The sequence below is a fragment of the Podarcis bocagei genome (assembly GCF_964188305.1).
Source record: "Podarcis bocagei genome assembly, chromosome: 16".
Classification (NCBI taxonomy): domain Eukaryota; kingdom Metazoa; phylum Chordata; class Lepidosauria; order Squamata; family Lacertidae; genus Podarcis; species Podarcis bocagei.
The window spans coordinates 35,885,672-35,912,588 of NC_138142.1; the positions used below are offsets into that span (position 1 = coordinate 35,885,672).

The window sequence follows — 26,917 nt, forward strand, 5'->3', positions numbered from 1 at the left end:
TCCCAGCCAGGCCAAACTCAATGCGGGTGCGAAGCAGGGCTGGTGATGAGGGGTGTGGCCTGAGGAGAGTCCTGAGGGCCAGAGAGAGACATGTGGAGGGCCGCATAAGAAGGGCCTGCTGGATCAGACCCAACGGCCCGTCTAGTCCAGCATCCTGTTCTTACCAGTGTTAGAAACTCAGATATACAGTGGTGCCTTGCAAGACGAAATTAATTCGTTCCGCAAGTTTTTTCTTCTTGCGAGTTTTTCGTCTTGCGAAGCACGGTTTCCCATAGGAATGCATTGAAAATCAATCAATGCGTTCCTATGGAAACCGCCTTCAGACCAGGTCCAGGGACAGTCTGTCCCCCGACCTCTTCTGAAGGCTGGGGGGGGGGGACAAGGGCTTTTCTTCCCACCCCCAGCCTTCAGAAGGCTGTTCTGAAGGCTGGCGGTGGGAAGAAAAGCCCTTCTCCCCACCTCCCGCCCCGCAAGCTCCGGGGACAGGAGGGCTTTGCTGCTGACCACCAGCATTTTAAAAGCCCCCGCTGTCCCGGGGCGATTTTAAAATGCTGGCGGGCGGCAGCGAAGCCTCCGCTGTCCCGGGGCGATTTTAAAATGCTGGCGGGCGGCAGCAAAGCCTCCGCTGTCCCGGGGCGATTTTAAAATGCTGGCGGGCGGCAGCGAAGCCTCCGCTGTCCCAGGGCGATTTTAAAATGCTGGCGGGCGGCAGCGAAGCCTCCGCTGTCCCGGGGCGATTTTAAAATGCTGGCGGGCGGCAGCAAAGCCTCCGCTGTCCCGGGGCGATTTTAAAATGCTGGCGGGCGGCAGCGAAGCCTCCGCTGTCCCGGGGCGATTTTAAAATGCTGGCGGGCGGCAGCAAAGCCTCCGCTGTCCCGGGGCGATTTTAAAATGCTGGCGGGCGGCAGCGAAAGCTTCGCTGCCGCCCGCCAGCATTTTAAGATCGCCCGGGACAGCGGAGAAGTCTCCGCTGCCCCGGGGGCTTTTAAAATGCTGGGGGTCGGCAGCGAAGGCTTCGCTGCCGCCCGCCAGCATTTTAAGATCGCCCGGGACAGCGGAGAAGTCTCCGCTGTCCCGGGAAGGCAGGCGGGGGGGCAAAGACTTTTGCCCCCCGCCGGCCTTCAGAAGAGGTCCAGGACCTCTTCTGAAGGCCGGCGGGGGGCAAAAGTCTTTGCTCCCGACCGCCAGCATTTTAAAAGAGGTCCCCGGAGATTTCCCTATGGGCTTTCTTCTTGCGAAGCAAGCCCATAGGGAAATTCGTCTTGCGGAACGACTCAAAAACGGAAAACTCTTTCGTCTTACGAGTTTTTCGTTTTGCGAGGCGTTCGTCTTGCGAGGCACCACTGTATAAGCTATTTGCTAAACGGCACCTTAAACCTAGGTTACAGTCACTGCAACAGAATGTCCAGTCACAATTTTTTCACAATATTTTTTAACAATTCAGTTGCACATTCCAGCAATTACAGTCATTTCCGCCCCCCCCCCAAAAAAACACACACGTGAATGAATACACAATCCACATTGGTGACACATTTTAAATGCCACATTTTTAATCGCAGTTGTCAGTTGGAAACCACAAATGTAAACGGGGCAATCTTACTTTGAATTCAACCAAGGAATGAATCTGTGGTAGCCAAAATCACAATACAGTCATACCTCGGGTTACAGCCACTTCAGGTTGCGTCTTTTCAGGTTGCGTACCGCCGAAACCCAGAAGTACAGGAACAGGTTACTTCAGGTTTCGGCGGCCACGCATGCACAGAAGCACTAAATCACGCTTTGCGCATGCGCAGAAGCACTGAATCGCAACCTGCACATGCGCAGACACGGGTTGCGAACGCTGTGGGTTGCGAACGTGTATTCCGTGTGGATCACGTTCACAACCCGAGCGTCCATTGTACGTGCTTATCTTACTCTCTCGCACAGCACAGGGTGGCAATTTTACTCTTGAGTCGTCAGCCAGCTGACTTGCACGGCAGCAATTTTACTCTTGCACTGCAGTGCGCAGCCAGGTGGTGCAGATGTCGATCGCAGTACCTGCAGCAAGACATTTCAAATTGGTTGCAAGTAGACCATTCCCAGTCACAAAACACACCTGGCTACTGGGAAACTCGGAACACTGGTTCCAACAGTAGCCAGACACCATATCCTGGCGGGGATGTCACAAGCAGGACCCGGGCACACTCTCCCCTCTTGGGGTTTCCAACAAGTGGTTTCAACACTCCCACCACCATGGAACTTACCGTATTTTTCGTCCTATAGGGCGCACCGGCCCATAGGACACACCTCGTTTTTTGGGGGGGAAAATGAATTAAAAATATATATATATTCCCCCCCCCCCCGCCCTGGCTGCCGCCCCAAGCCTTGCGCTCACCTGCCCGAAGCACGGGGCACCTCGCGCGCTTGGCGGGACCTCCTGCCGGGCGCGCAAGGCTTGTGGACACTCGCCCGAAGCACGGGGAGCCCTCCGGAGGGCTCCCCGTACTTCGGGCGACAGGCTGCCGCCCCAAGCCTCGCACGCTCGGCGGGACCTCCAGCCAGGTGCGGAAGGCTTGCGGACACTCGCGGGGGCTGCAGGCTGCTGTCCGCAAGCCTTGTGAGCCCGTGGGTACTCCCACCGGGCTTGCAAGGCTTGCGGATAGCTTCCTGAAGCCTGGAGAGCCAGAGGGGTCGGTGCGCACCGATGCCTCTCGCTCTCCAGGCTTCAGCGAAAGCCTGCATTTGCCCCATAGGACGCACACACATTTCCTCTTCATTTTTGGAGGGGAAAAAACGCGTCCTATGGGGCGAAAAATACGGTACTTGACTCTTGGCTCAGCTACCCAAAGGGAAATTGGAGAGATTTCTCTCCCACTGCTCCCATTACTAGAATTTGCAGAGCGAAGGTTGTGGGGCGACCTCAGCGCACCACAACAAGACTGCAGTTGCAAGATTAGAGGGCTTTAAGGAAGGGATCGGAACAGCTTCATGCTTAAACTATTGCCCTGGCTGCCCACATTTTACCGTGTTTGTATTGCAGAGCCACTGGGAGAACAGGATGTTGGACTCAATGGGCCCTTGGTCTCTTCCAATAGGTTTCTTCCTAGATTCTTATGTGTGTGTGTTATTGAGGGGTGATGGCGGCTTAGACGAGGCTCCCAAAGCCCGGTTCTAGTGCAGGGAGGGATTTACTTCTCCGGGGAAGTTGCGGCATCTACTGTCTTTTTGAAGTTCATTTTTATCACCCATTTGAAATTCATTTATTTTTATTTAGCTTATAAAATTTTATGCTGGTTAATTGTTGAAAAAGAAAACCCTAAAAGTGGTTGACAAAAAGAATAAAACTATAAGATGGTAGTTAAACACTTCATAAAGACAGTAGTTAAACGCAGCTGTTTAAAACATTTTTTTGAAAATTAAGATCATCGATAAGCGAAAAGCAGATTGAAACACGTGAATGTTTTACCTAGAGCGCTCCGATCTCTATCTTCCTATGTGCGTAATGTGTATCCATTATATCTGTCTATCTATCTGTTTATTGATTAAGTGGTATATAAACCTTGCTGAATAGGAATAAATAAATGTTCTGGCACTGAAATGGCTTTTTTTCTTTTTGCTTGAATCGCCGATTTAGCTCCAGGCCCAGAAGCTGCGTTTGGCGCATAGTCGAGGCCCGTACTATGGCGGCTCTTTACCCAACGTCAACCAGATTGGGAGCGGCACCTCTGAGTTTCAGGTAAGTGGGGACGCAGGCCTTGCAAAGGTCCTGGGCTGCTTTTCCTCTGGCAGAGGCTTCTTCCCCAAATTTGGTTCTCTTTCCACAATGTGTCTGAGCCTTAGATAAATGAGGGCAGAATTGGGTCCAACTGTCTGCCCCCCTGAAAGCTCTTCTGTGGTCTTGAATAGCCAGGGGGTTAGTTGGAAACCTGACAGGTGATGTTTTCCCCATCTCTGAGCTGGACCTGTTGAATTAGTGACTCAGACAGTTGCACTACACAACCCTGCTGTGAAGTGGATCTGATTTTTCTATGGTGTGGGAGGTGGTAGTAAAGGGGGAGTGTTGATTAACCCTGAAGTTGTAAAATCTCCTTTCCGACCTATCTATAGGAGTCTGCGTGTGAGCGTGATTTTCCCCGCCCTCCTGGCTATAGGGAACGGTCTCTTGCTTTGGATCAGGACTGAGGTGGGTGGGGGTTGGGAAATATCTGAAATTCCGAGGCGCTGGCATTTAATTTTTGACATACCAGCCCTCTAAGAGCAGGCTGATAAACATCGTAAATCGGAAGGAGGGTTGGCTTGTGCCTAGTTGTGTGGGTGTGTGGGGTTTTCCCCTGATCAGTCCCTCGCGAAGGGTTGGGCCACCCACCGTTGCCTGTGTGTGGTGTGGTATTGTTCTCACCTACCTTTCCCCTCTGTCTAGGAGGACGCTCTATGCTCCAGAAAACAGGGGTGTTAAATGGGAGATGCTATTGCCAATAATAATCCAGTGGTACCTCTGGTTACGAACTTAATTCGTTCCGGAGGTCCGTTCCTAACCTGAAACTGTTCTTAACCTGAAGCACCACTTTAGCTAATGGGGCCTCCTGCTGCCGCCGCGCGATTTCTGTTCTCATCCTGAAGCAAAGTTCTTAACCCGAGGTACTATTTCTGGGTTAGCGGAGCCTGTAACCTGAAGCGTCTGTAACCTGAAGCATCTGTAACCCGAGGTACCACTGTAGTAATAATAATAATAATAGTAATAATTTGATTTACACACCGCCCTCCCTGGCCAGGACATGGCTCAGGGCGGCTAACATCAAAATATATAATACGTTAAAAACATAAAAGTCAAACAAACAATTAAAATGCAGCTTAAAATCAGTTTAAGGTAAAAATAAAATCAGATGGCAACCCATGAATTATAACTATGGGGGTTGGGGACATTAAGTGATCTTACAATGCTGATCAAAACCTCTTAAGAACTGGAACGTAGGGACCTGCCTTTATATTAAGGCAGACAATCTAACCCAGTACAGTGGTACCTCGGGTTACAGACGCTTCAGGTTACAGATGCTTCAGGTTACAGACTCCGCTAACCCAGAAATATTACCTCGGGTTAAGAACTTTGCTTCAGGATGAGAACAGAAATCACGTAGTGGTGGTGCGGCAGCAGCAGGAGGCCCCATTAGCTAAAGTGGTGCTTCAGGTTAAGAACAGTTTCAGGTTAAGTACGGACCTCCGGAACGAATTAAGTTCTTAACCCGAGGTACCACTGTATTTGAACTGCGACCCCCGCCAATTTTCTTTGGGGGGGGCAAAGACCCCTTGGCCCCTAGGAACTGGCTCCTATGATTCAGTGCCCCATACCTGTGTTTCCCCATTTCTCCTCTGGAGATCCTGATTCTGAAACCCCTTGGGTGCCTTTAAAAGAGGATTGGACAAATTCACGGAGGAGAGAGAGAGAGACAGACAGCTGTCAATGTCTGCTAGCCATGGTTGGTGGCTGCTCTCTGCCTCCGCTGCTGGAGAAAGCAATACTTCTGAATCTCAACTGCTGGAAGCCACAGGAGGGGGAGAGTTGCTGCCATGCTCAGGTCTTGTTCCCCACAGGCGTCCAGTTGGCCACCGTGAGGACAGGCTGCTGGACTAGGTGGGATCCAGTAGCCAGGCTCCTCTTATGACTTCTCCTAAGAAAGTCAGGTTAGCCTCAACCAGAGCCAGGGCCTTTTCAGCACTGGCTCCGGCCTGGTGGAACGCTCTGTCTCATGAGACCAAGGCCTGTAAGACAGAGTCGTTCTGACTGGCCTTTGGCTTGGAATCAACTTGATCCCCTCCCTCCCTCTCTTTCCTTTTTCCTTTCTCCTTCTGTGATGGAACTCCTATTTGGGCACTTCCCTGGCTTTTTTTCTGGCCCACGTAGGACCAGCCTGGATAGCTGGCCTTGGTGAAGATTTGACGTTTTCATCCCCAAAAAAGTTTTTGATTTGAGTTTCTGCTGAAATGAGGCTGCATTTTAATGTTGTATTTTAATCTTGTTTTTAAGTTGTATTTTAATCAATTGTTTTATACCTGGTGTTAGCCACCCTGAGCCCGGTCTTGGCTGGGGAGGGCGGGGTATAAATAACATTTATTATTATTATTATTATTATTATTATTATTATTATTATTATTATTATTATTTCCTTTAATTCTGCTTCCACCCACTCCCTTCTTGTTTCCGTCCAGGGTCCCCTCCATTCGCCGCTGGACTCTGCCCGCGGCACGCGGCACCACGGTTTGGTGGAACGGGTGCAGCGGGATCCCCGGAGGATGATGTCTCCGCTCCGCCGTTACATGCGTCAGATATCCTTTTGGCCTCCCGCATCTTCTCCTGCACCGCAGGTGTCCCCTCCCCTCCCCACCCACAACTTTCCCCACTTTGATTCATCTCAGCGCTGGGGATTAAAGAGCATTAACGGAAATCAAACAAAGAAAAAAAAATAGAAACCACTGCACCGCTCCATCTGTGGAGTCCTGTGCTAATGGCAGCAAACTCCCTCCCCTCCAAATCTCTGAGCCGACATCTTCCTTAACCTCCTGCTCACATCGACAGCTCCCCCTACAGCCCTGCCTACGTTTCGCCACCGGCCGAACCCAGCTGGAGGAGGTAAAGCTTGTGCCGTCTCTTGAGTGAGGTCTGAAGTCCCCTCCCCCCCACTTTGAAAACCTCCATCTCCCTGCCTTTTCTTCTTGGCCAGATGCTGTCGGACTCCATGAGAGCCAGTGTGGTGTAGTGGTTAAGAGCGGTAGTCTCGTAATCTGGGGAACCGGGTTTGCGTCTCCGCTCCTCCACATGCAGCTGCTGGGTGACCTTGGGCCAGTCACACTTCTCTGAAGTCTCTCAGCCTCACTCACCTCACAGAGTGTTTGTTGTGGGGGAGGAAGGGAAAGGAGAATGTTAGCCGCTTTGAGACTCCTTAGGGTAGTGATAAAGCGGGATAGCAAATCCAAACTCTTCTTCCAGTCCCTATTGGTCCCAGTCTGCATGGTTGGTGGGCAAGGATGATTGGAGCTGTAATTTACAACCCCCAGAGAGGTTGTAGTCCATGACTCCTGGCCTTCAGCTCCCTTATAGATCACAGCATCTTTTTACATGGAAGAGGAGGGGCACAGCTAATGAGGGGCAGGTAGAGGGAAGTAGCCAAAGTGATGTCTTCTGGGTGTTTTCAGACTCTCGGCTCCCATCATCCCCCGCAGCCAACATGGCAAACGAGCTCCTGGCTAGTGGATGCCCCAAACAATCAGAGATCGCACATTAAATGCAGGGGTGGGGAGCCAGATGTTGTTGGACTCCAGTGCCCTTGATCTTCAGCCAGCATCGCCAAGAATCAGGCATGCTGGGAGCTGTAGTCCGGCAACCTCTGGAAGGCTGCTTGGTTCCGTCACTCTTGGTGTAGCAGTTGGCACTGTTGGCAGGGAGACTCGGGGTCAATTCTCAGTTGGCTGCCTCCGCACAAGTCACTCTCCTGCTCAACTTGACCTACTAGAGATGGCAGGTGTGAGGGTACCATTCTGTATGATCTCCCCTGCTAAAAAGGGCAGTGTCCAACGGTAGGCCTACGCGCAGTAGATTTGCTGAAATTAATGGTCATGTGTAACTTAGGCCCATTAATTTCAGTGGGCTACGCTCAGCAGTCATGGGACGTGGGTGGTGCTGTGGGTTAAACCACAAAGCCTAGGGCTTGCCGATCAGAAGGTCGGTGGTTCGAATCCCCGTGACGGGGTGAGCTCCCGTTGCTCGGTCCCTGCTCCTGCCAACCTAGCAGTTCAAAAGCATGTCAAAGTGCAAGTAGATAAATAGGTACTGCTCCGGCGGGAAGGTAAACAGCGTTTCCATGCGCTGCTCTGGTTCACCAGAAGCGGCTTAGTCATGCTGGCCACATGACCCGGAAGCTGTACACCGGCTCCCTCGGCCAATAAAGCGAGATGAGCGCCACAACCCCAGAGTTGGCCACAACTGGACCTAATGGTCAGGGGTCCCTTTATCTTTTTACTCTCAGCAGAATATGGCCGTATTCACCCCCAAACATTGAAAGTGCTTTTATACTGCTTCAAGCAGTCACGGCTTCCTGCAAACTGTTCTGGGAGCTGTAGTTTGTTCAGGGTGCTGAGTGTTGTTAGGAGACCTCATTCCCCTCCCAGAGCTACATTCCCAAGGCTACCTGTGAAGATGGAACGGTTGTTTAACCACTATGGGGATTGTAGCTCTGGGAGAGGAACAGGAGTCTCCTAACAGCACCTCGAACAAACTACAGCTCCCAGAATTCTTCACTAACTGTGCCATAGCGCTTTAAATGTCTGGTGCGAATGTGGCATTTGTTGGACAGGATCCCAAACCATCACAAGTTTTCAGCTAACTATAGCAGGCTTGTTTCCAACCTGCAAAAATGTATTTATATTTTTAAGGAGGGGAACATTCCCCAAAAACGTTCCCTCCTTGCGGTCTGAAGTGGTGCAGATCGTTTTTTCCCCGCCTCAGAATTTCTCTGCCTCGTTCTGCTGCCTCGGTAGAATGGGGCCCTTTTTTTGCCTAAGACAGGAAGGGACTTTCAAAATCTCTTTCCTCCTCTAAAGTTGTCCCTGTAGCAGGAGGCTGTGTCAAATGTCATACAGCTCTCTGAGAAAGGCTCACTTGGGAGAGCGCCTCCTCCCCAGTCCTTCACTGCCTCATCTCTGGGACCTCTGAGCATGTTCTGGCAATGTGGATGGGAGACAGGCTACCTCCAAGTGAAACTGAAAGACTACTGGCCATGTGTCCTCCCTTCCTTACGCAGGGAAGTTTGGTAGTACATTTCATGCATTAAAAACACATGCATGCATCTCCCAGTTTTCCTGGGGTGGGGGTGGAAGGGGGCGGTTCCCCCAGCCGTTCTGTTGGGTAATTAAGCAAACCCCTGTGTTGCAAAATATGAGTCAGCGATATCAAAAGCAACACGATGGGCCAGAAACAATTACAATGTGAAAAACTTTATGGAATAATTCAAAACATCAAAACTAACAAACTGAAGTCTCTGAAAGTCCTTAAATGAATCACGGTGCCAGACTTTACTCTGGAACAGTGACTACATAATCGCATGAGCACTGTTCCAGAGTATTTTTCATTCTCATGTATATAATATCTATTCAAAAAAAGATTGGTTAATGAAGAAATTGCATATCTTTCAACTTACGAGTGTTGAACTAATTGGCTGATGAAGAATTCAACGAAACAGTAGTTGTTATCCGGAAACACTGTACAGCAGAGTTCAGAGTTGGGCATCAGAACTGCGACATTTGCTGATTATACAAAGCTTCACAGCTTGCTCTCCACCGGGTAAAGTCAGGGACCGTGATTTGTGATTAAGGACTTTCAGAGACTTTCAGAGACTTCAGTTTGTTAGTTTTGATGTTTTGAATTATTTCATAAATTTTTTCACATTGTAATTATTTCTGGCCATCGTGTTGGTTCTGTTGGGTAAGCAGAAAGTACGTTTGGGTATTAACGACGCCAAGGGACCCCCATTTTGGACGACCTGAGAGGACTCCCTGGCTTTTTTTTCTATTCAAGAGCATTATGGGTAATTAGAGCGAAGGAGAGGAATTTTGGGATAGCCTTCTGCAGAAAGCGCTATGATCTTCAAACAGTTATGGCTCCCCTCAAGGAATTGTGGGAACTGTCACCAGTAATCGTTAGTTCCCAGAGTGGCAATTCCCAGAATTCCCTCTGAAGAGAGATTGATCGCTGAACCGCTCTGGGAATTGTAGCTCCGGGAGGGGAATAGGGGCCCCTAAGACTCCCCACATCCCAGTACCGATCTTCCTTTTCCTCTGTTTACTTCCCCCTGACATGTTTCTAGTCCCTTAGAAGTAATCCACTTGCTTTTTCCCCACCCCATTGTGAAGGACAATGCCCTGGGGGAACTTTCCGATGGAGAAAGGACACTTGTTTAGGCTGCCGGCAGCACTCAACAGGTGAGCCACTTTTTCGATTCTGTATTTCCTTCCCCTTTTATTCCGTGCCAGGTTCTTGCTAACTGGGCTGCAAGTGTGTGGTCTTGAGTACAGAAGGAAAGGGCGGCATCATCTCTTATAGGGGGGCTTGGCGAGCAAATTTGTTACGGTATCTTCTGCTGCCGTAGCCATCGAAGAAGGTTAAGTCTTAAGGCAGGGAAGAAATTTCCAAGCCCGCAACAACTCTCGTTGTTCACTTTTTGTTCCTAAAGATGCTTTTGAGAGATGCCTTGGCCAATGTATTCTGTGCTTTGGTAACGTCGAGATCGTATTGTTGCAATGTGCTCTACGTGTGGCTGCCCTTGAAGGCAGCTCCGAAACTTCAACCCGTCCAAAATGCAGCGACTGGCCATTTTAAAGCAGCAGCACCTGTTGCCAGTTTGTTTCCAGATCCAATTCAAGATGCCCACGTTACCGTTTGAAGTCCTAAATGACAAGTCCCAAATTCTTGGAAGACCACCTCCTTCCCTACAGACCCCCTCAGGTTCTGAGTTTGGCGGGGGGTGGGGTGCTGCTGTTAGCGTTTCTCTGCCCTCAATAGCTCAGGGTGGCGGGGGCCCAGGAGAAGGGCCTACTCTGTGGTGGCCCCTGAGCTGTGGAGCTCCCTGCCGGCAGAGGTGCACTGGACACCTTCATTATTCAGCTTCCAGAGGTTTGCAGAAGACACACCTCTTTGCCCTGGCTTTTGACCCTTGAGGTGTATATTTTTAGGACTCGTTTTTGTGATTGCAAATTGCTTTTTTTAATGTTGTGTTTTAATGGTGTAGGGCAGGTAATGATAATAGCAATAGGAATAATAATGAATCAAACCATTTAAGCCTTATTCTTTGCAAAGCTTTAAAGTATTTTCATATCTGTTTTACAAAAAACATAAGCTATCCATTTATTATCCTGACTTTTTCATCTTGTGCATTGTTTTTGTTTTAATTTCACCAGGGAGGTTTTTTAGTGCGAGATTTCCAGTTTTTATTTTGAAACAAACCTTTTTTTCCAGTGCAAGGATTTTCCTGCCTACACACATCCCTTATCTCACAGGGATAGATTTTATTTTACCTCGCCACCCCTCTCATGTTCCCCGTTTGCCTGAGAGACCCTGGCCCAGAGGAACCCATCTTTTGCTGCTGCCCCCTCCATATAAAAAAAGAAGTCCCGTTTTTGCTTCAGTAGACAAGGGAATGGCTTCCGGCTGGTTGCACGCATCTCTGCTGGGCTCGGCCAACAATGCCCCCGTTGTTTTCCCCCGGGGAGCGACACGGATTCTTCCCCCGTGACGTCACTCCCTCCCTCGCCCTTCTCCCAGCCCCGGGTCCCAAAAGCACAGTTAAAAAACTCTGGGAAGCTTGTGGAAGCGAGGAGCCTGGCAAGGCAGTGGCTGTTCTTCCCCTGCCCACGCTTCCTCCCCCTGCCAGCCGACGGACAGGCTCGGCCTTGTCTGGGTCTCTGGGTGCTTTCTCATTGGCAATAGCTCTTCCTTCTCTCCCATTCCCACCCCCCTGTGTCTCCCACCGCATCTTTGCTTCCGATCTGGGTGCTAATGAGGAGCACGGAAGACGGAAAGCCCTCGAAAAAGCAGCACATAGGATGATCACGATCACTGCAGATGGTGTCAGCAGGCACAAAATTAAAAGACGCCTGCTTCTTGGGAGAAAAGCAATGACAAACCTAGACAGCAGCTTAAAAAGCAGAGACATCACCTTGCCAACAAAGGTCCGTATAGTTCAAGCTATGGTTTTCCCAGTAGTGATGTATGGAAGTGAGAGCTGGACCATAAAGAAGGCTGATCGCTGGAGAATTGATGCTTTCAAATTATGGTGCTGGAGGAGACTCTTGAGAGTCCCATAGACTGCAAGAAGATCCTACCTCTCCATTCTGAAGGAAATCAGCCCTGAGTGCTCACTGGAAGGACAGATCCTGAAGCTCCAATACTTTGGCCACCTCATGAGAAGAGAAGACTCCCTGGAAAAGACCCTGATGTTGGGAAAGATGGAGGGGACAAGGATAAGGGGACGGCAGAGGACGAGGTGGTTGGCTAGTGTTCTTGAAGCTACCAGCATGAGTTTAACCAAACTGCGGAAGGCAGCGGAAGACAGGAGTGCCTGGCGTGCTCTGGTCCATGGGGTCACGAAGAGTCAGACACGACTAAACAACAACAACAACAGGATAGGACATGGAGGAGAACTGGCCCCGCCGCAGAAAGATCCAGCCCCTCCTGCAAAACATAGGGTGTCCTCCCCACCCCACGGAGACCCCAGTATGGATCACAGTTTTGCACAGGAGCTTCAGGGAGAAGAGTTATGTGTGTGCAGCCTCAGGTTTTGATTTGATTTGATTTAGTAGTTATATTCCACTTTTCCAGCGACAAAATGCCGAGCCCAAAGCGTCTCACGACCAGCACGGTTGCATTATAAAGCAGCAAAAATGGCAAACGCAGTAGCATGTAAATTAAGCAAACAGCAGCAAATGCATCGAAACAACTAATACCATTCAGTAAAGTCAAAGGAATTCAAAATTTCAGAAATATCATACTTGCACATTTACTTACTTACTTACTTATTTAAATGTACATGCCACCCTTCTTCCAAAGGTCACAGGGCGGTTTACAGCATAAAACCACAAAATGCATAACCCAGTAACAATAAGAATAACAATACCCCTTCCCAGATAGATAGATAGATAGATAGATAGATAGTTTATTATGGCCATAGGCCCATATTCAATACATCATACAGCAACACAGGAATAACAAGATAAAATTAATAAATTAAATTACGAATACCCCTTCCCACTACTATACATTTTTAAAACCCAATGACACCACTTTGACAAGTCATGGCTTCCCTCGCAAGGAATCCTGGGAAAACAGTTTGTTATGTGTGCTGAGAGTTGTTAGCAGACTCCCCCTGGTGGTGTGTGGTTGTGGGTCAAATTTGAAGGAGTGGTTCGGTCTGTGTTGGGGAAGGAACAGCTATGAGCTTATCGAGCTTGCCTGTGTGCTAAGAATATCAGGCATTCTCCACCTGCCCCCTTGTTTCCACAGCAACCTCCTGCGTGGTTGTTCCAGCTTTGGCAATTCTAAAGACTTAACATGTCAAATTTTTATTGAACTTCCAAATCCTGACCTATGAATTCCAGATTTCAAATTTGTTGTACATTTCTCTTTAAACTTTGGCTTCCCTCCTTTCCTTCTGTGCTGTTCTTAATCCTATCCCATTTACACTGGTCCTGAAAGACCTACATTGGCTCCCAGTATGTTTCCGGGCACAATTCAAAGTGTTGGTACTGACCTTTAAAGCCCTAAACAGCCTCAGCCCAGTATACCTGAAGGAGAGTCTCCACCCCCACTGAGGTCCCGCTCTGAAGGCCTTCTGACAGTTCCCTCCCTGCGAGAAGTGAAGGCACAGGGAACCAGGCAGAGGGCCTTCTCAGTAGTGGCACCCGCCTTGTGGAACGCCCTCCCACCAGATGTCAAGGAAATAAACAACTGTCTTGACTTTTAGAAGACATCTGAAGGCGGTCCTGTTTAGGGAAGTTTCAAATGTTTGATATCTTACTGTGTTTTTAATATTCTGTTGGGAGCCACCCAGAGTGGCTGGGGAAACCCAGCCAGATGGGCGGGGTATAAATAAATAATTATTATTATCATTATGCATTCTAATGTTTGTCTCCCCCCCTTAATTTCCCCCTCTACCCTTGCAAAGCAGAACAAATTCTGATTCCGCCCTGCACACGAGCGTGATGAACCCCAATCCGCAGGACACGTACCTGGGGCCCTCCCAGGGCGCCCCCCCTCCAAATCGCAAGAGCGGTGAGTGGCCCTTTTCCTCTCTTGGAGGGCAGGGGAGGTCGCCTCTTCCCTCCCATCAAAGGGTGGATGGGTCAGAGGAAAGGATGGGAATGACTTTGGCCACCCCCAATTTTGTGCCATCCAAACTCCTTGATTTTTATTTTATTTTTTAATGTGCTGAGCAGCAGACTAGCCAGGGAAATTTGGCTCTATTCCCACTATACATTTAAAGCACTATGCTGCCCCCTTTGAACAGTCATGGCTTCCCCCAAAGGATTCTGGGAGCTGTTAGTTTGTTAAGGGTGCTGAAAGCCTGGTTCAACTTGACACTTGATCTTATTCTGTGCCCCCTTTCTCCCTCCCGCCCTCAGGTTACTTGGATAACGACATGGATAGCAAAGGTAACCACTGTCTCCTTGCTTGTCTCCCCCACAACTTTCCTTGCCTGGTGAATTTCTTAGGCCCCAAACCGCTATTCCAAGAAAGGGGAGTCCCTTGCCAGCAAGGCTGGCCTATATGTTTGGGGTGCTGGGCTGCCTGTTCCCATGGTGATTAGGAAAAGGGTTTGTGTACCCGCCCCCCACAAGCAAGGGCACTGAAAACTCCCAGGATGACTGGCGAGGTAGCAATGGCGTAGCAGTTAAGACTATGACCCAGAAGAGAGCGTAGTTCAAATCCACAAAGCTTGCTGGGCTACCTCAGGCCAATTGCTGTCTCTCAGCCTCAGCTACCTCACAGGGTTTTTGCGGTGATTATTATTATTATTATTATTATTATTATTATTATTATTATTATGAATTTGCATTTTATTTATTTGTTAACATTCTTACATTACATCGGTAAACGTTGTCATATTACATTACAGGGCTTACTATAATATAATTTCCAACATGTATACATAAATTATATACAAATTTTATATGCCTAGAAAGAAAATGAAGCAAAAAAAGAAAGAACAAACAAAGAGAAAAAACCAAAAACAAATCCCCCCCCAAAAACATATACATACCAACACACTAGACTTTCTGTCTTTCCCGTTGTATAGTCTGGGTTTTTGTGGTGATCAAGTGAGGAGAGGTGGGGTCAGAACCACAAACACCACCCTGAGCTCCCTGGAGAAAAAGGTGGGATATAATTCAAGAAATTGTGAAATAAAACCACACGCAACATGGGGCAGCCACTGTGGAAATATTTAAGGCGACTTGGGTGCCCTTGCCAAAAAAAAGAGTATCAGCGCTTCCTTAGAATCAACACAGTTCCCCCCCCCTTCTCAACTGACCGTTTCCTGACATTGAGACTACATCTCCCATCATGCTCTGGTGGTCTGTGTGCTCGATCAGGGCATGCTGGGAGACATGGTGTGGACCCAGCTGGGGAAGCAGCAGTTCCCTGCAGCCTTGCCTCTCAACACCACAGGGGCGTGGCTTCCCAGGCTCCACCCCCTGAAGGGGAGGAGCCACAACTGGCCTGACCGGCTGTCCTGTCTCCACCTGACCTCGGGGGATAGCTCAAGTCAGTAGAGCATGAGACTCTTAACCTCAGGACCATGGGTTTGGGCCCCATGTTGGGTGAAAGATTCCGGCATTTGCAGGGGATCGGACTGAATCAGGGTTTCCCAAAACTGGGTCGCAGACTGTTTTTGGACTACAGTTCCCATCATCCCTAGCTAGCAGGACCAGTGGTCAGGGATGATGGGAGTTGTAGTCCCAAAACAGCTGGAGACTCCAGTTTGGGGAACCCTGGGGCTAGGTGATCCTCGTGGTGATCCATCCAATTCTACAATTCTGTGGTATTCCTCTCTTCCAGTGTTTCCTTTCCATGTGCCTTCCATCGAGGAGAGTCTCCTGGACGACGGCAAGCAGTTGCTGAAGCCCTGGGACACCAAAAAAGTAGGTGAATTGTGCACAGTTTGAGATTCCGACAAAGGCTGCAGCCCCCAGACACTTGTTTTGTATGATTTGGCATTCCTTGATCACATAGGCATTGGAACCCCATGTGGCCAATAAGTTCCCCATATCTGTATATTGATTTTCAGTTGACTCCACCTTCCTCTTTTCCTCTCACAGCTCTCCTCATCGTCTGCCCGTCCGAGGTCCTGCGAGGTGCCTGGGATCCAGTAAGTATCAGCGCAGATTTCCAACTTGGAAGCCCTTCTATCCCGGCTCGGTCCCCAAGTTCCAGCCTCAACCACAAGTCAGTCATTTAGTGCCACCAGTCCCATGCTAGGGAACGGCCTTCTAGCAGAGTGATGATGGGCAACCCTCACTTTTGACTCTCAGGCATCCCTTTTATTTATTCTTATAACAAAGTTTGTTTCCGGCCATTGCATACCGCCCTGATAATTTACGATTTTACATTGTGGAAAATACCGTATTTTTCGGACCATAGGACGCACTGGCCCATAGGACGCACCTAGTTTTTTTGAGGGGAAATAAAGGAAATTTTTTCCCCTTTATTTCCCCCCCAAAACCAGGTCGGGGAATCCAAACCGGGTTGGGGAACAGTGGTATGGCGGCACTCCACCTCCCCGCTGTCCCCCGAGCTTGTGGGGCTGCCCGATGTCTGCCCAAAGCGCGGGGCGCTCTGCTTCAGGGTGCGCCGGGCAGCAGGCTGCTATCCGCAGCCTAGGGAGCCCTGCGGGAACTCCCACGGGCTCCCCAGGCTTGCTGATAGCTTCCTGAAGCCTAGAGAGCGAGAGGGGTCGGTGCGCACCGACCCCTCTCGCTCTCCAAGCTTCAGCGAAAGCCTGTATTCGCCCCATAGGACGCACACAGATTTCCCCTTCATTTTTGGAGGGGAAAAAGTGTGTCCTATAGGGCGGAAAATACGGTACATTAATATATACCGTATTTTTCGCTCTATAAGACACACCAGACCATAAGACGCACCTAGTTTTGGGAGGAGGAAAATGCTGTTCTTCTGGGATAGCTGCGCAGCCTGCATTCGCTCCGTAAGACGCACACACATTTCCCCTTACTTTTTAGGAGGGAAAAAGTGAGTCTTATAGAGCAAAAAATTCGGTAAATATAGATCCACCTGTGTCTAACTTACCCTCTTAAATGATAGGTTGGGGATTTGCAGCAGGCTGGATATTTAGGCCTATAAAAATAATGATGGTGATCATGTAATTCTGTTCTTTTTTTAAAATGAATATTACCTCCCCATGTTAAAAAAGCGAAGCACAACTCCCTGCAGCTAGAAAGGATGCACGTGCGGGGTGGGGGGTGGGGAGAGGTTTTGTGCACATTTTCTAACTTCAGGGATTTTGGAGAATTGCATTAAAAATGTGATACCTGCCAACCTGCATTTAAAGTGATGCATTACGTTCTCTGTGTGTAAACCCATCTGAAGTCTTGAGTCTCTCACCAGAATGACATCTCTCCCTCTGCCTCTCTCTCTTTCAGCATCTTCCCATCCCCAGACCAGCCTGCCAACCTGCCTCTGATCCCCACCGCCCTCAACACGGGGGGCTCCCTCCCGGACCTCACCAACCTCCACTTCCCCTCCCCGCTGCCCACGCCGCTGGACCCGGAGGAGTCCGCCTACCCTAGCCTGAGTGGCGGCAGCAGCACCGGCAACCTGGCCAACACCATGACACACCTGGGCATTAGCGGCGGCATGGGGCTCGGCCCCGGCTACGACTCCTCAGGTGACACCTTGACCGTGCACAGAATAGCCCAGCCGGGGAACTCAGGAGAAGCGCTGGGGCGGGGTGTGTGTGTGTGTGTGTGTGTAGCCAAACAGTGGGCAGAACCACAGGACAGCCCCACGATTGGCCCTTCCTCAAACCACCAAAGGGTGGGATATGGGGGAGCTGAAAGGACAGGAAATGTCTGTTCTGTAGGCCAGATGTAAATAAAAATAAAAATAAATCAAAATTTATTATTATTATTATTATTACAGTGGTACCTCTGGTTACGTACTTAATTCGTTCCGGAGGTCCGTTCTTAACCTGAAACTGTTCTTAACCTGAAGCACCTGTTTAGCTAATGGGGCCTCTGGCTGCTGCCGCGCAATTTCTGTTCTCATCCTGAAGCAAAGTTCTTAACCCGAGGTATTATTTCTGGGTTAGCGGAGTCTGTAACCTGAAGCGTATGTAACCCGAGGTACCACTGTATTATTAGATGTGGGCCACCAGGCCTCAGCATTGGGCCTGGGGGGGGGGGCTGTTTTCACCAGACCACCCCCCTGTGACCCGAACAGGGCTACAAACAATTGGGAGCTTAAGAGTGAGTCCCTGATTCTTCCTTTGCTGGAGCATGGCGCACTGCCCCACCCATTCCACCGATGAGGAAGACAGGGAGATTGCCTTCCTCCAGGGCCACTGGGGCCGCAGTGTTTAGTCAATCGACTGATTGGTTAGATCAACTGCCCCGCCAACCTGATGCCCTCCAGATTTTGCTGGGCCACACCTCCTTTCACCCTCGACCTTTGGCCCTTGCTGGCTGGGGCTGATGGGAAGTGGAGTCCCACAACATTTGGAGGGCCCACCACCAGGTTCATCCATTTCAGTAGGTCTGCTCTGGGTAGGACTTAGTTGCATGCGACCCGTCAGACGCTGTGACTCTCGGTTGTATTCAGTCAAGTCCTGCTCAGAACAAACCCATTGGGAGGAATTCGGCATAGCGCTAAGGAGATTGTTCCATCAGACAAGCAGAGCTTGCTTGCACTGGTGGAGCAATCTTCCCTCTTCTCCTGTGTGGGTTCTACACACACAAGCCAATTGTGGTGGGGCACCGGGAAGAGAGTGGGGAAGTCCCGTTGCCCTAGCATTAGTCCTCAGGCGGGCTTCCTGGCCTGTCGAAATGAACAAACCCAAGTTGGGCATGTTCATTAACGGGTTTCTTTTAAGTATGACAAAGATGCAGGTGGCGCTGTGGTTTAAACCACAGAGCCTGGGACTTGCCGATCAGAAGGTCGGCGGCTCGAATCCCTGCGACGGGGTGAGCTCCCGTTGCTCGGTCCCTGCTCCTGCCAACCTAGCAGTTCGAAAGCACAGCAGTGCAAGTAGATAAATAGGTACCATTCCAGCGGGAAGGTAAACGGTGTTTCCGTGCGCTGCTCTGGTTCGCCAGAAGCGGCTTAGTCATGCTAGCCACATGACCCGGAAGCTGTCTGCGGACAAATGCCGGCTTCCTCGGCCTATAGAGTGAGATGAGCACCGCAACCCCAGAGTCATCCGCGACTGGACCTAACGGTCAGGGGTCCCTTCACCTTTTAAGTATGACAGTGTCATTAGCCCAGTGCCATCTGCTCTGGCAGCAACTTTCCAGGGTCTCCAGTATTTCCCATTTCCCTGGCACCTGAATCTATGACATGGTTCTGAACCCGATGACTTTAGTATAAGCTGGGGGCTCCCTCTCCCCTCCCATTCGGGTGGTGGGCATGTATCAACTCCCAGCCCCCTTGGGAGGTCTTCCTTCCACTCCCTTCTGAGGCCCATGTGGTTGGGAGTCTGTGTCCATGCCATTTTTCTGTTCTCACCTCCATCCGTGTGCTCCCATTGCCCCCCCACCCCAGTCCACGATTGCGCCACACAGGGCAGGGGGTGTTCATGTATATCCATGGGTAATTGTGTGTGTGTGTACGCGAGGGAGACATGGTTCACACCTAACGCTGAGCTAAACTGTGGCTTGCTGTGGTTTGGTGGATGTGCGGGTTCCCAGAGCAAAGATGCTCAGAGTGAAGAACACGGCTTCTTTGCTGCTTCCTTGGTCCTGTAAAGGAAGCCATGGTTTGGCTTGGCACATTGCCCAATCCTGGGCTCATGGTTTTTCTTTCTTCTGGGTTCAGACCTAACGGTAATCTAAATCACAGTTTAGTCCTGGATCGTACCTGAGCAGCAAGACTGGGTGGGAGCGCAATTGTCATTCCAGGAACCTACTTGTCCACAGTGCACCATGGTTTTGTTTAGCACATTGTGCCAACCAGAACTCATGTTTTATCTTGTTTCCGGGTTCAGATCTAACACCAAGCTGAACTGTGGTTTAGTTCTGGGTTTAGTTCTGGCAGCAACATGACTGTGTAGGGTGATCAGGAGCCCCGTGGCTGCGGCCATCACTCTGGGAACACACTGGTTTGCAGCACACCATGGTTTGTCTTAGCCAGGGGTCAGCAAACTTTTTCAGCAGGGGGCCGGTCCACTGTCCCTCAGACCTTGTGGGGGGCCGGATTATATTTTGAAAAATAAAATAAAAAACGAACGAATTCCTATGCCCCACAAATAACCCAGAGATGCATTTTAAATCAAAGGACACATTCTACTCATGTAAAAACACGCTGATTCCTGGACCATTCACGGGCTGGATTTAGAAGGCGATTGGGCTGGATCCGGCCCCCGGGCCTTAGTTTGCCTACCCATGGTCTTAGCACATCCTCCAAACCCGAGCTTGCGGTTTATCTTGCTTCAAGGTTCAAACTTAATGCTACGCTAAACCAGGGTCGTGCGGCAGCAGGCAGACCGTCCTTCCGGGAACCTGCTCGTTCATTTCCACTCCATAGTTTGGCTCATAGCTGTCCACTTTTCCCTTTTCTTGCGAGGAATCCTATTCAGAATAAGGGAGTTTCCCTTAAAAGAAGGGAAATGTTGACAGCTATGGTTTGGCTCGGCGTCGGGTGTGAACCGGGCCTGTGTGTGTGTGTGTGTGTCTCCATTTCCTCTCTCCCCCCCCCCCACTCACATTTATTTATTCCGTTCTGTTCTTTCTTTTTGTCCCCACAGGGCTGTGCTCATCTATGCAGAGTTCCCTCAGTAACCCCTGCATCCAGTCCTCGCTTAGCAACCCCTCGCTGCAGGGCTCCCTGAGCAACCCCTCCCTCCGCTCGTCCCCCAGCAGCTCCTCCATCCCTTCCTCCATGAGCAACCAGTCCCTGCCCTCCTCCCTCAGCAACCCCTCCCTCTCGTCCTCCCTCAGCAACCCCTCCCTCCCCTCCTCGCTCGGCAGCCAATCGGGGCAGCCCAATCCCACCCTGCAGCAGCCTCAGCAGCAGCAGCAGCAGCAGCAGCCCAGCTATGGCGGCTCCCCCTCTTCCGCTTCCTCCTCCGCCCCCGCCTCCTCCTACGCCCCCCTGAACGCCTCGCCCCGCCGCAGGGTCCCACTCAGCCCCTTGACCCTCCCAATGGGCGGAGACTCGAGAAGGCCGCACCCAAAACAGTTTTCGCCAACTATGTCACCCACATTGTCCTCCATCACGCAGGTACGCACGGGGCGCTCTCGGGCGCTCGCTTTCGGCCTCTGCCTTTTTTGAAGGATAACTTTTAATTTGTTTCTTTTCCATCGTCGTGTGTTTTTCCATCTCATCTCAGCTTCCAGGGAAAAGCACCCACCCTCCTTTTCCTTCTCAGGTGGTAATTTTCCAAAAAATGTTTTCTCAAGGCCTCGTTTATTCTAGGCTGCTTCCAGAACCTTTTCCCGGTTCCTCTGTTTTTCCCCTCTGAAAGGTTCCCAGGGGGGTCTAAGCAGGTTTGGCAGCGGAGCAACAGCGCCGGCTGCTGGGCCGTTTGGGAAGTGTTTCCCTCCTAGGCACACCTTAATGCGGCTCAATCAACGTCAGTGCCATTCAGATAAACGTCGCAGGTGGATCCGTAAATCCACACATTTTTGTTCCCATTGGCTGGAGACTGTTCAGGCCTGTGCATGTGTGCATTCTCTCCCAGTCCCTGACTTTAATGACCTCATCTCTTGCCAGTAAGGAGCAGGGCAAAGCCTCCGTCTCCCATCAACTCATTCCTCCTGGACAGTTGTGGCCATCTCTCTGGGTTTTGGAGCTGCCTTTTCCCTAGGAGATGGCACCAGCTGTTCAATGGAGCCAATGAAGGAAGAGATTGGTTTAAAAAGACAGCCAAGGAGAATGCAATGCTTTTGGGCAACCAGCAAGCAGCCAGTTTCCTATCCGAGAAATGTGGCAGGCCTCCGAAATGTAAAAGATTAAAAAAAAAGAGGTGAAATTATTAGGACTCCCGTTCCCCAGCGCACATGCGTTAGGAACCTCCTTGCATAGCCAGTTTGCAACGAAATCAGACATTGTCCTGAGTGGTGGGGTGAATCAATATCTCTCCCCTCTCCTCACTTCACCCATCTGGATCTCTTGGCCTGCCCAGAGACTATTTGAGGGCTCCGTGTAGGACACATAAGTGCAACCCTGCAGGATCAGACCCAAACACCCATCTATTCCAGTATCCTATTCTCAGAGTGGCCAGTCAGATTCCTCCAGGAAGCCAAGAGGCAGGGCAGGAAGGCCCTCGCTGTTACTCGTAAGAGCAGCTCCGCAGGATCAGGCCCCAGACTCCATCAAGTCCAGCATCCTGATCTCAGAGTGGCCAACCAGGAGCCAGGCGGGGAGGGGGGGAGGGGAGAGACTTTGGCACAGTGCCATCCATGCCCCCCTCACACCTAGCGCAGGGCTCAGCCCTACCCTGACTTTAGAGCTATGAAATTAACAGAGATGGGGCCAGTGGGTAGCGGTGAGGGTCCCTTCCACACCCCTTAAGGCCCTTGGCCGTTGCCAGGCCTGCCCAACAGGGAAGTCGCAAACAGGACCCGGGGACCACCCTGAGTTCCTGGGTGGGGAGAATGGCAGGATGTAGAAAATGGACTGTAAAAAGCAGCAGTACCGTATTTTTCACTCTATAGGACGTACTTTCCCCCCTCCAAAAATTAAGGGGAAATGTGTGTACGTCCTATGGAGTGAATGCAGGCTCCTTGGCTTCAGCGATAGCCGCCTGAAGCCTTCGGAGCGCAGCGCAAGTTCCTGCTGCGCTCCACAAGCTTCGAGTTCCTTTTGCTGAAGCCGGGAGAGCAAGACTCCCCCGGCTTCAGCAGAGAGGGAGAGCTGCGCAGCGCCCCTTCAGCGAAGCAGAAGGAGAAATGGAAGGGGCTCCGTTTCTCCTGCCGCTTCGCTGAAGGGGCGCTGAGCAGAGAGGGGGAGAATTTTTTTTCTTCTTCTCCCCCTCTAAAACAAGGTGCGTTCTATAGAGCGAAAAATATGGTACTTTTTACTTCGATATATGCCCACTAGGTGGAGCTCTCGATCTCTCCCTTTCCTTCCTTTTCCTTCAATCAGGTCTTTCCACTAGACTCCTGAGTGGGCTGTACCATTTCAGGCTTGTGGGTAAGAGCGAACCATTTTGAACGTTCCTCTGGGTAACACAGAATTCTCTGCGTTAAAAAAAATAAAAAGATCTGCTCCTTCAGCCTGCTTATTCATGCAGGAATAGTTTTGCTTAGCTATAAGCCATAGCAAAACAGGAAGGGGGAAAAGGAACTGTTCAAGAGTTGAGCAACGAATTTAGTTATTAATTCCCAGGCAACAGCGCAAATAAGGAGATGTGCGCAGTAACGTGGTTTTCATGAACAAACAGCAAAAAAGCATACAAACTCTAAACCTCCAGCAGATTTCCCCCCACAGGGATCTTTTATAAAGCAGACATAGAGTTGTATATAATTGCCAACCTCTCCCTGTGGCAGTTTTGCAAAATACAAGAAGACATTGTGACTTATTATTATTAACCAGGAAGACATTGAATCTTAGCTCTGTGAAGCGTTTCCTACATGGAGCTGTGTACTTCTCTTTTCAAAAACTTTTTGTGCGTGGCAAATACCTATTTTTATTAATACACGTCCAAAGATTTCCAGAAACTTGGGCCCAATACAAACCAGTAAACACACCGGGATAAAAGAAGTGCTTTTATAATCTAAAAAGGGGACAAAAGAAAAATAGAAGAAGAAAGGGAAAAGAGAGGGAGAGGAAAAAAGAAAAAAGGGGGAGAAAAGAAAATGAAAGTAGGATAAAAAGAGCTGTGTGGTCATTTTTGAGGCAGATTCATGGAGGAGGTTTGTTGTCTGCATGGCTGCTGGTCCTGATGGCTGTGCAGGAATTGGCAGCCAGGGGAGAACTACTGTTGCACGCAGCTCCTGTTTGCGGACTTCCCTTTCCCATTGGGCCGCCGTGTAAACAGGATGCAGGACTAAATGGACCCCCTTTGGCCCAACCCAGGACAGCTCGTCTTTAGAATTGCAGGGAGTGACTCTCTTTTTGCAGGAGCATTAAATGGTTCCATTCCCAACCTGCAGCCTGAATTGGTACAATCTGCTTTTTTTAGGGAGGGTGGAGTTCACCTCTGAACTCTCGCACCACTGAACCCTCTGCACCCCGCTGCCTCAATACTTGGCGGGGGGCAGCGACGTAGGGAAGCCCCTTCCCTCCTTCCCCCTGCGGCTGCAGACTCCCTTTTAACTGGACTGGAAATGCCTCTCTTCCCTCTCCAGGGGGTTCCGCTGGACACCAGCAAGCTGCCGGCCGACCAGAGGCTGCCCCCGTACCCCTACAGCCAGCCGGGGATGCTCCTGCCACAGAATCAGAAGTCCCTCCACCAGGCGCAAGGGCCGGCCTCTCAACAGGGGCGCCAGCCTGCCCAGCACCAGCACCAACACCAGCACCAGCACCAACAACAGCAGCAGCAACAGCAGCAGCAGCAGCAGCAGCAGCACCACTTGCAGTCCCAGTGCCCCTACCCGATGCATTACCAGTCCAATTCTATGCTGCAGAACCAGTTTGGCCAGCAGCTGGGTGACTTCGGCCTGGGCAACGTGAGTATACTTGGTGTCTCCTCGTCACTTGCCCCACCTCCTTTTGTGTCTGGGAGTTGCATAATAATAATGATGATGATGATAATAATAATAATAATAATAATAATAATAATAATAATAATAATAATAATAATAATAATAATTTTATTTATACCCTCCCGGCTGGCCTCAATCAGAGCCAGGGCTTTTTTGGCTGTGGCCCCGATCTGGTGGAACGCTCTGTCACAAGAAACTAGGGCCCTGCGGGACTTGACATCTTTCCGCAGGGCCTGCAAGACCCTTTGGCCAGGGCACAGCCTGACCCCCTCCTTTGGCAATCCTCACAGAACTCTAGCCCAATGGTTGCTATTAATTTGATTTGAACTGATTTTATAATGAAATGATTTTAGAATGTTGTGTTATTTTACTGTTGTTAGCCGCTCTGAGCCCAGCTTCGGCTGGGGAGGGTGGGATATAAATAAATTATTATTATTATTATTATTATTATTATTATTATTATTATTATTATTATTATTATCCCGCCCTCCCTGGCCAGAGCCAGACTCAGGGCGGCTAACACGAGTAAAATTACAATAAAAGCATAATTGGGGGGGGGGGGAACCAATTTAAAATACAAGTTAAAATGCAATTTAAAATGCAGCCTCATTATATTAAAATATTAAAAGCAATATTAAAAGCAGCTCAAAACAACTCGTAAACAGAGAAATAAGGCGGCTCCTAAAACTGCACAGCTCAAGCACTGGCAATTCCTTGATTGCAGCCAATTCATCAGGCAGCTTCTTCCTACCAAGCGGGTGAAGCGAGGGGTGGTTTTCTGGGCCTGCCTGCCTGCCGCAGGGGTGTGTGTGTGTGTGTGTGTGTCACAGCCCGTCCTCCCCACCTGCCCCATCCTGCAACGTAGCACCGAAACCGGCCCAGGCCCACTCCACCCTTCCTTTCCGCAGTTCGATCAATACGGCTATGTGGACAACATGAGCGGAGGCTTCGCGTTCAACAGCAACGCCTTCTCGGACGACCTGGGTGCCTTAAATTACCCGCAAGGCGACAACATGGGCTTGTCGGGCAGTGGGACCACGAACACCAGCAGCAGCAGCACGCATGACCCCCACCTGCTCAACCGCCAGAACCTGAGCAACTCGAACCGCCACGGCCCCATCCCCAACATCATCCTCACAGGTAAGGGGAGAGAGTGGGGAGGAGGGAGCGAAACCCACCCCGGGGTGGGGGGGAAACATCTTGACAGGTAGCCTAATATTTTCGGGCAGGAAAAGTAAGCTCAAAGAGGCAATTGTCCGGATCCGCTGTCTGAAACAACTGCGTTTCTTGTGCAAGGCCGGCTCTGGGAACTGCAGAGGCAAAGCATAGCCATCGTGGTTATTTTAATTGATTTTAATTGATTTATTAAATTTCTGCACCTGCCTTCATCCGAAGATCTCGTGGTGGTTCGCAAGATGAAAATGCAGGATAAAAGCACAAATAAGTACCCTATTTTTTGCTCTATAAGACTCACTTTTTCCCTCCTAAAAAGTAAGGGGAAATGTGTGCGCGTCTTATGGAGCGAATGCAGGCTGCGCAGCTATTCCAGAAGCCAGAACAGCAAGAGGGATCGCTGCTTTCACTGCGCAGCGATCCCTCTTGCTGTTCTGGCTTCTGAGATTCAGAATATTTTTTTCCTTGTTTTTCTCTTCCAAAAACTAGGTGCGTCTTGTGGTCTGGTGCGTCTTATAGAGCGAAAAATACGGTAGAACAAAAGCAAAACAGGATAGCAGCGCGCACACACACACACCCCAGACAAATTTAAAATACTGTAGGATATTGATCAGCCCAAGGCCTGGTGGAAGAGGGAACGTTTTTGCTTGGCGAAATAGCATGAAGGTGCCAGACAAACCTCCCTCGGGAAAGTGTAACACCAATTATAGTAGCCTTTGATAGATGAATTTGTCTAATGATTTTATTATTTCTACCCTTCCCATCTCAGTTGCCCCAGCCCCTCTGGGCGGCTTCCAACACATATAAAACTACAGTAGAACATCAAACATTAAAAAACTTCCCTAAACAGGGCTTCCTTCAGATGTCTTCTAAAAGTTGTTTAGTTCTTTACCTCCTTGACATCTAATGGGAGGGTGTTCCACAGGGCGGGTGCCAGTACCGAGAAGGCCCTCCGCCTGGTTCCCTGTAACTTTACTTCTCGCAGGGAGGGAACCGCCAGAAGGCCCTCGGCGCTAGACCTCAGTGTCCAGGCTGAATGATGGGGGTGGAGACGCTCCTTCAGGGATACTGGGCCAAGGCTGCTTAGGGCTTTAAAAGCACCAACACTTTGAATTGTGCTCGGAAACATACTAGGAGTCTGTGTAGATCCTTCAGGACCGGTGTTATACTGTCCCGGAAGCCTCTCTGAGTCCTCAGTCCAGCTGCTGCATTCTGGATTAGTTGTAGTTCCCGAGTTGCCTTTAAAGGTGGCCCCACGTAGAATTCCACAGTTTAACTACCGTAGATTCCGGCGTATAAGATGACTTTTTAACCCTGGAAAATCCTCTAAAAAGTCAGGGCCGTCTTA

At 50.0% G+C, this 26,917-nt stretch overlaps 1 protein-coding gene across 1 annotated transcript in view; it reads left to right on the top strand.

Annotated features, from left to right (window-relative positions):
- Nucleotides 1-26,917, top strand: part of CRTC2 (CREB regulated transcription coactivator 2) — a 39,022-nt gene that overhangs the window by 10,592 nt on the left and 1,513 nt on the right. The window contains exons 2-13 of the mRNA XM_081173535.1: nucleotides 3,614-3,715; nucleotides 6,184-6,300; nucleotides 6,543-6,604; nucleotides 9,880-9,948; nucleotides 13,689-13,792; nucleotides 14,143-14,172; nucleotides 15,578-15,660; nucleotides 15,838-15,887; nucleotides 17,176-17,420; nucleotides 20,493-20,968; nucleotides 24,040-24,360; nucleotides 25,305-25,536. Coding sequence (XP_081029661.1) covers nucleotides 3,614-3,715; nucleotides 6,184-6,300; nucleotides 6,543-6,604; nucleotides 9,880-9,948; nucleotides 13,689-13,792; nucleotides 14,143-14,172; nucleotides 15,578-15,660; nucleotides 15,838-15,887; nucleotides 17,176-17,420; nucleotides 20,493-20,968; nucleotides 24,040-24,360; nucleotides 25,305-25,536 — 1,891 coding nt within the window. The remainder of the gene's footprint in view (nucleotides 1-3,613; nucleotides 3,716-6,183; nucleotides 6,301-6,542; nucleotides 6,605-9,879; nucleotides 9,949-13,688; nucleotides 13,793-14,142; nucleotides 14,173-15,577; nucleotides 15,661-15,837; nucleotides 15,888-17,175; nucleotides 17,421-20,492; nucleotides 20,969-24,039; nucleotides 24,361-25,304; nucleotides 25,537-26,917) is intronic.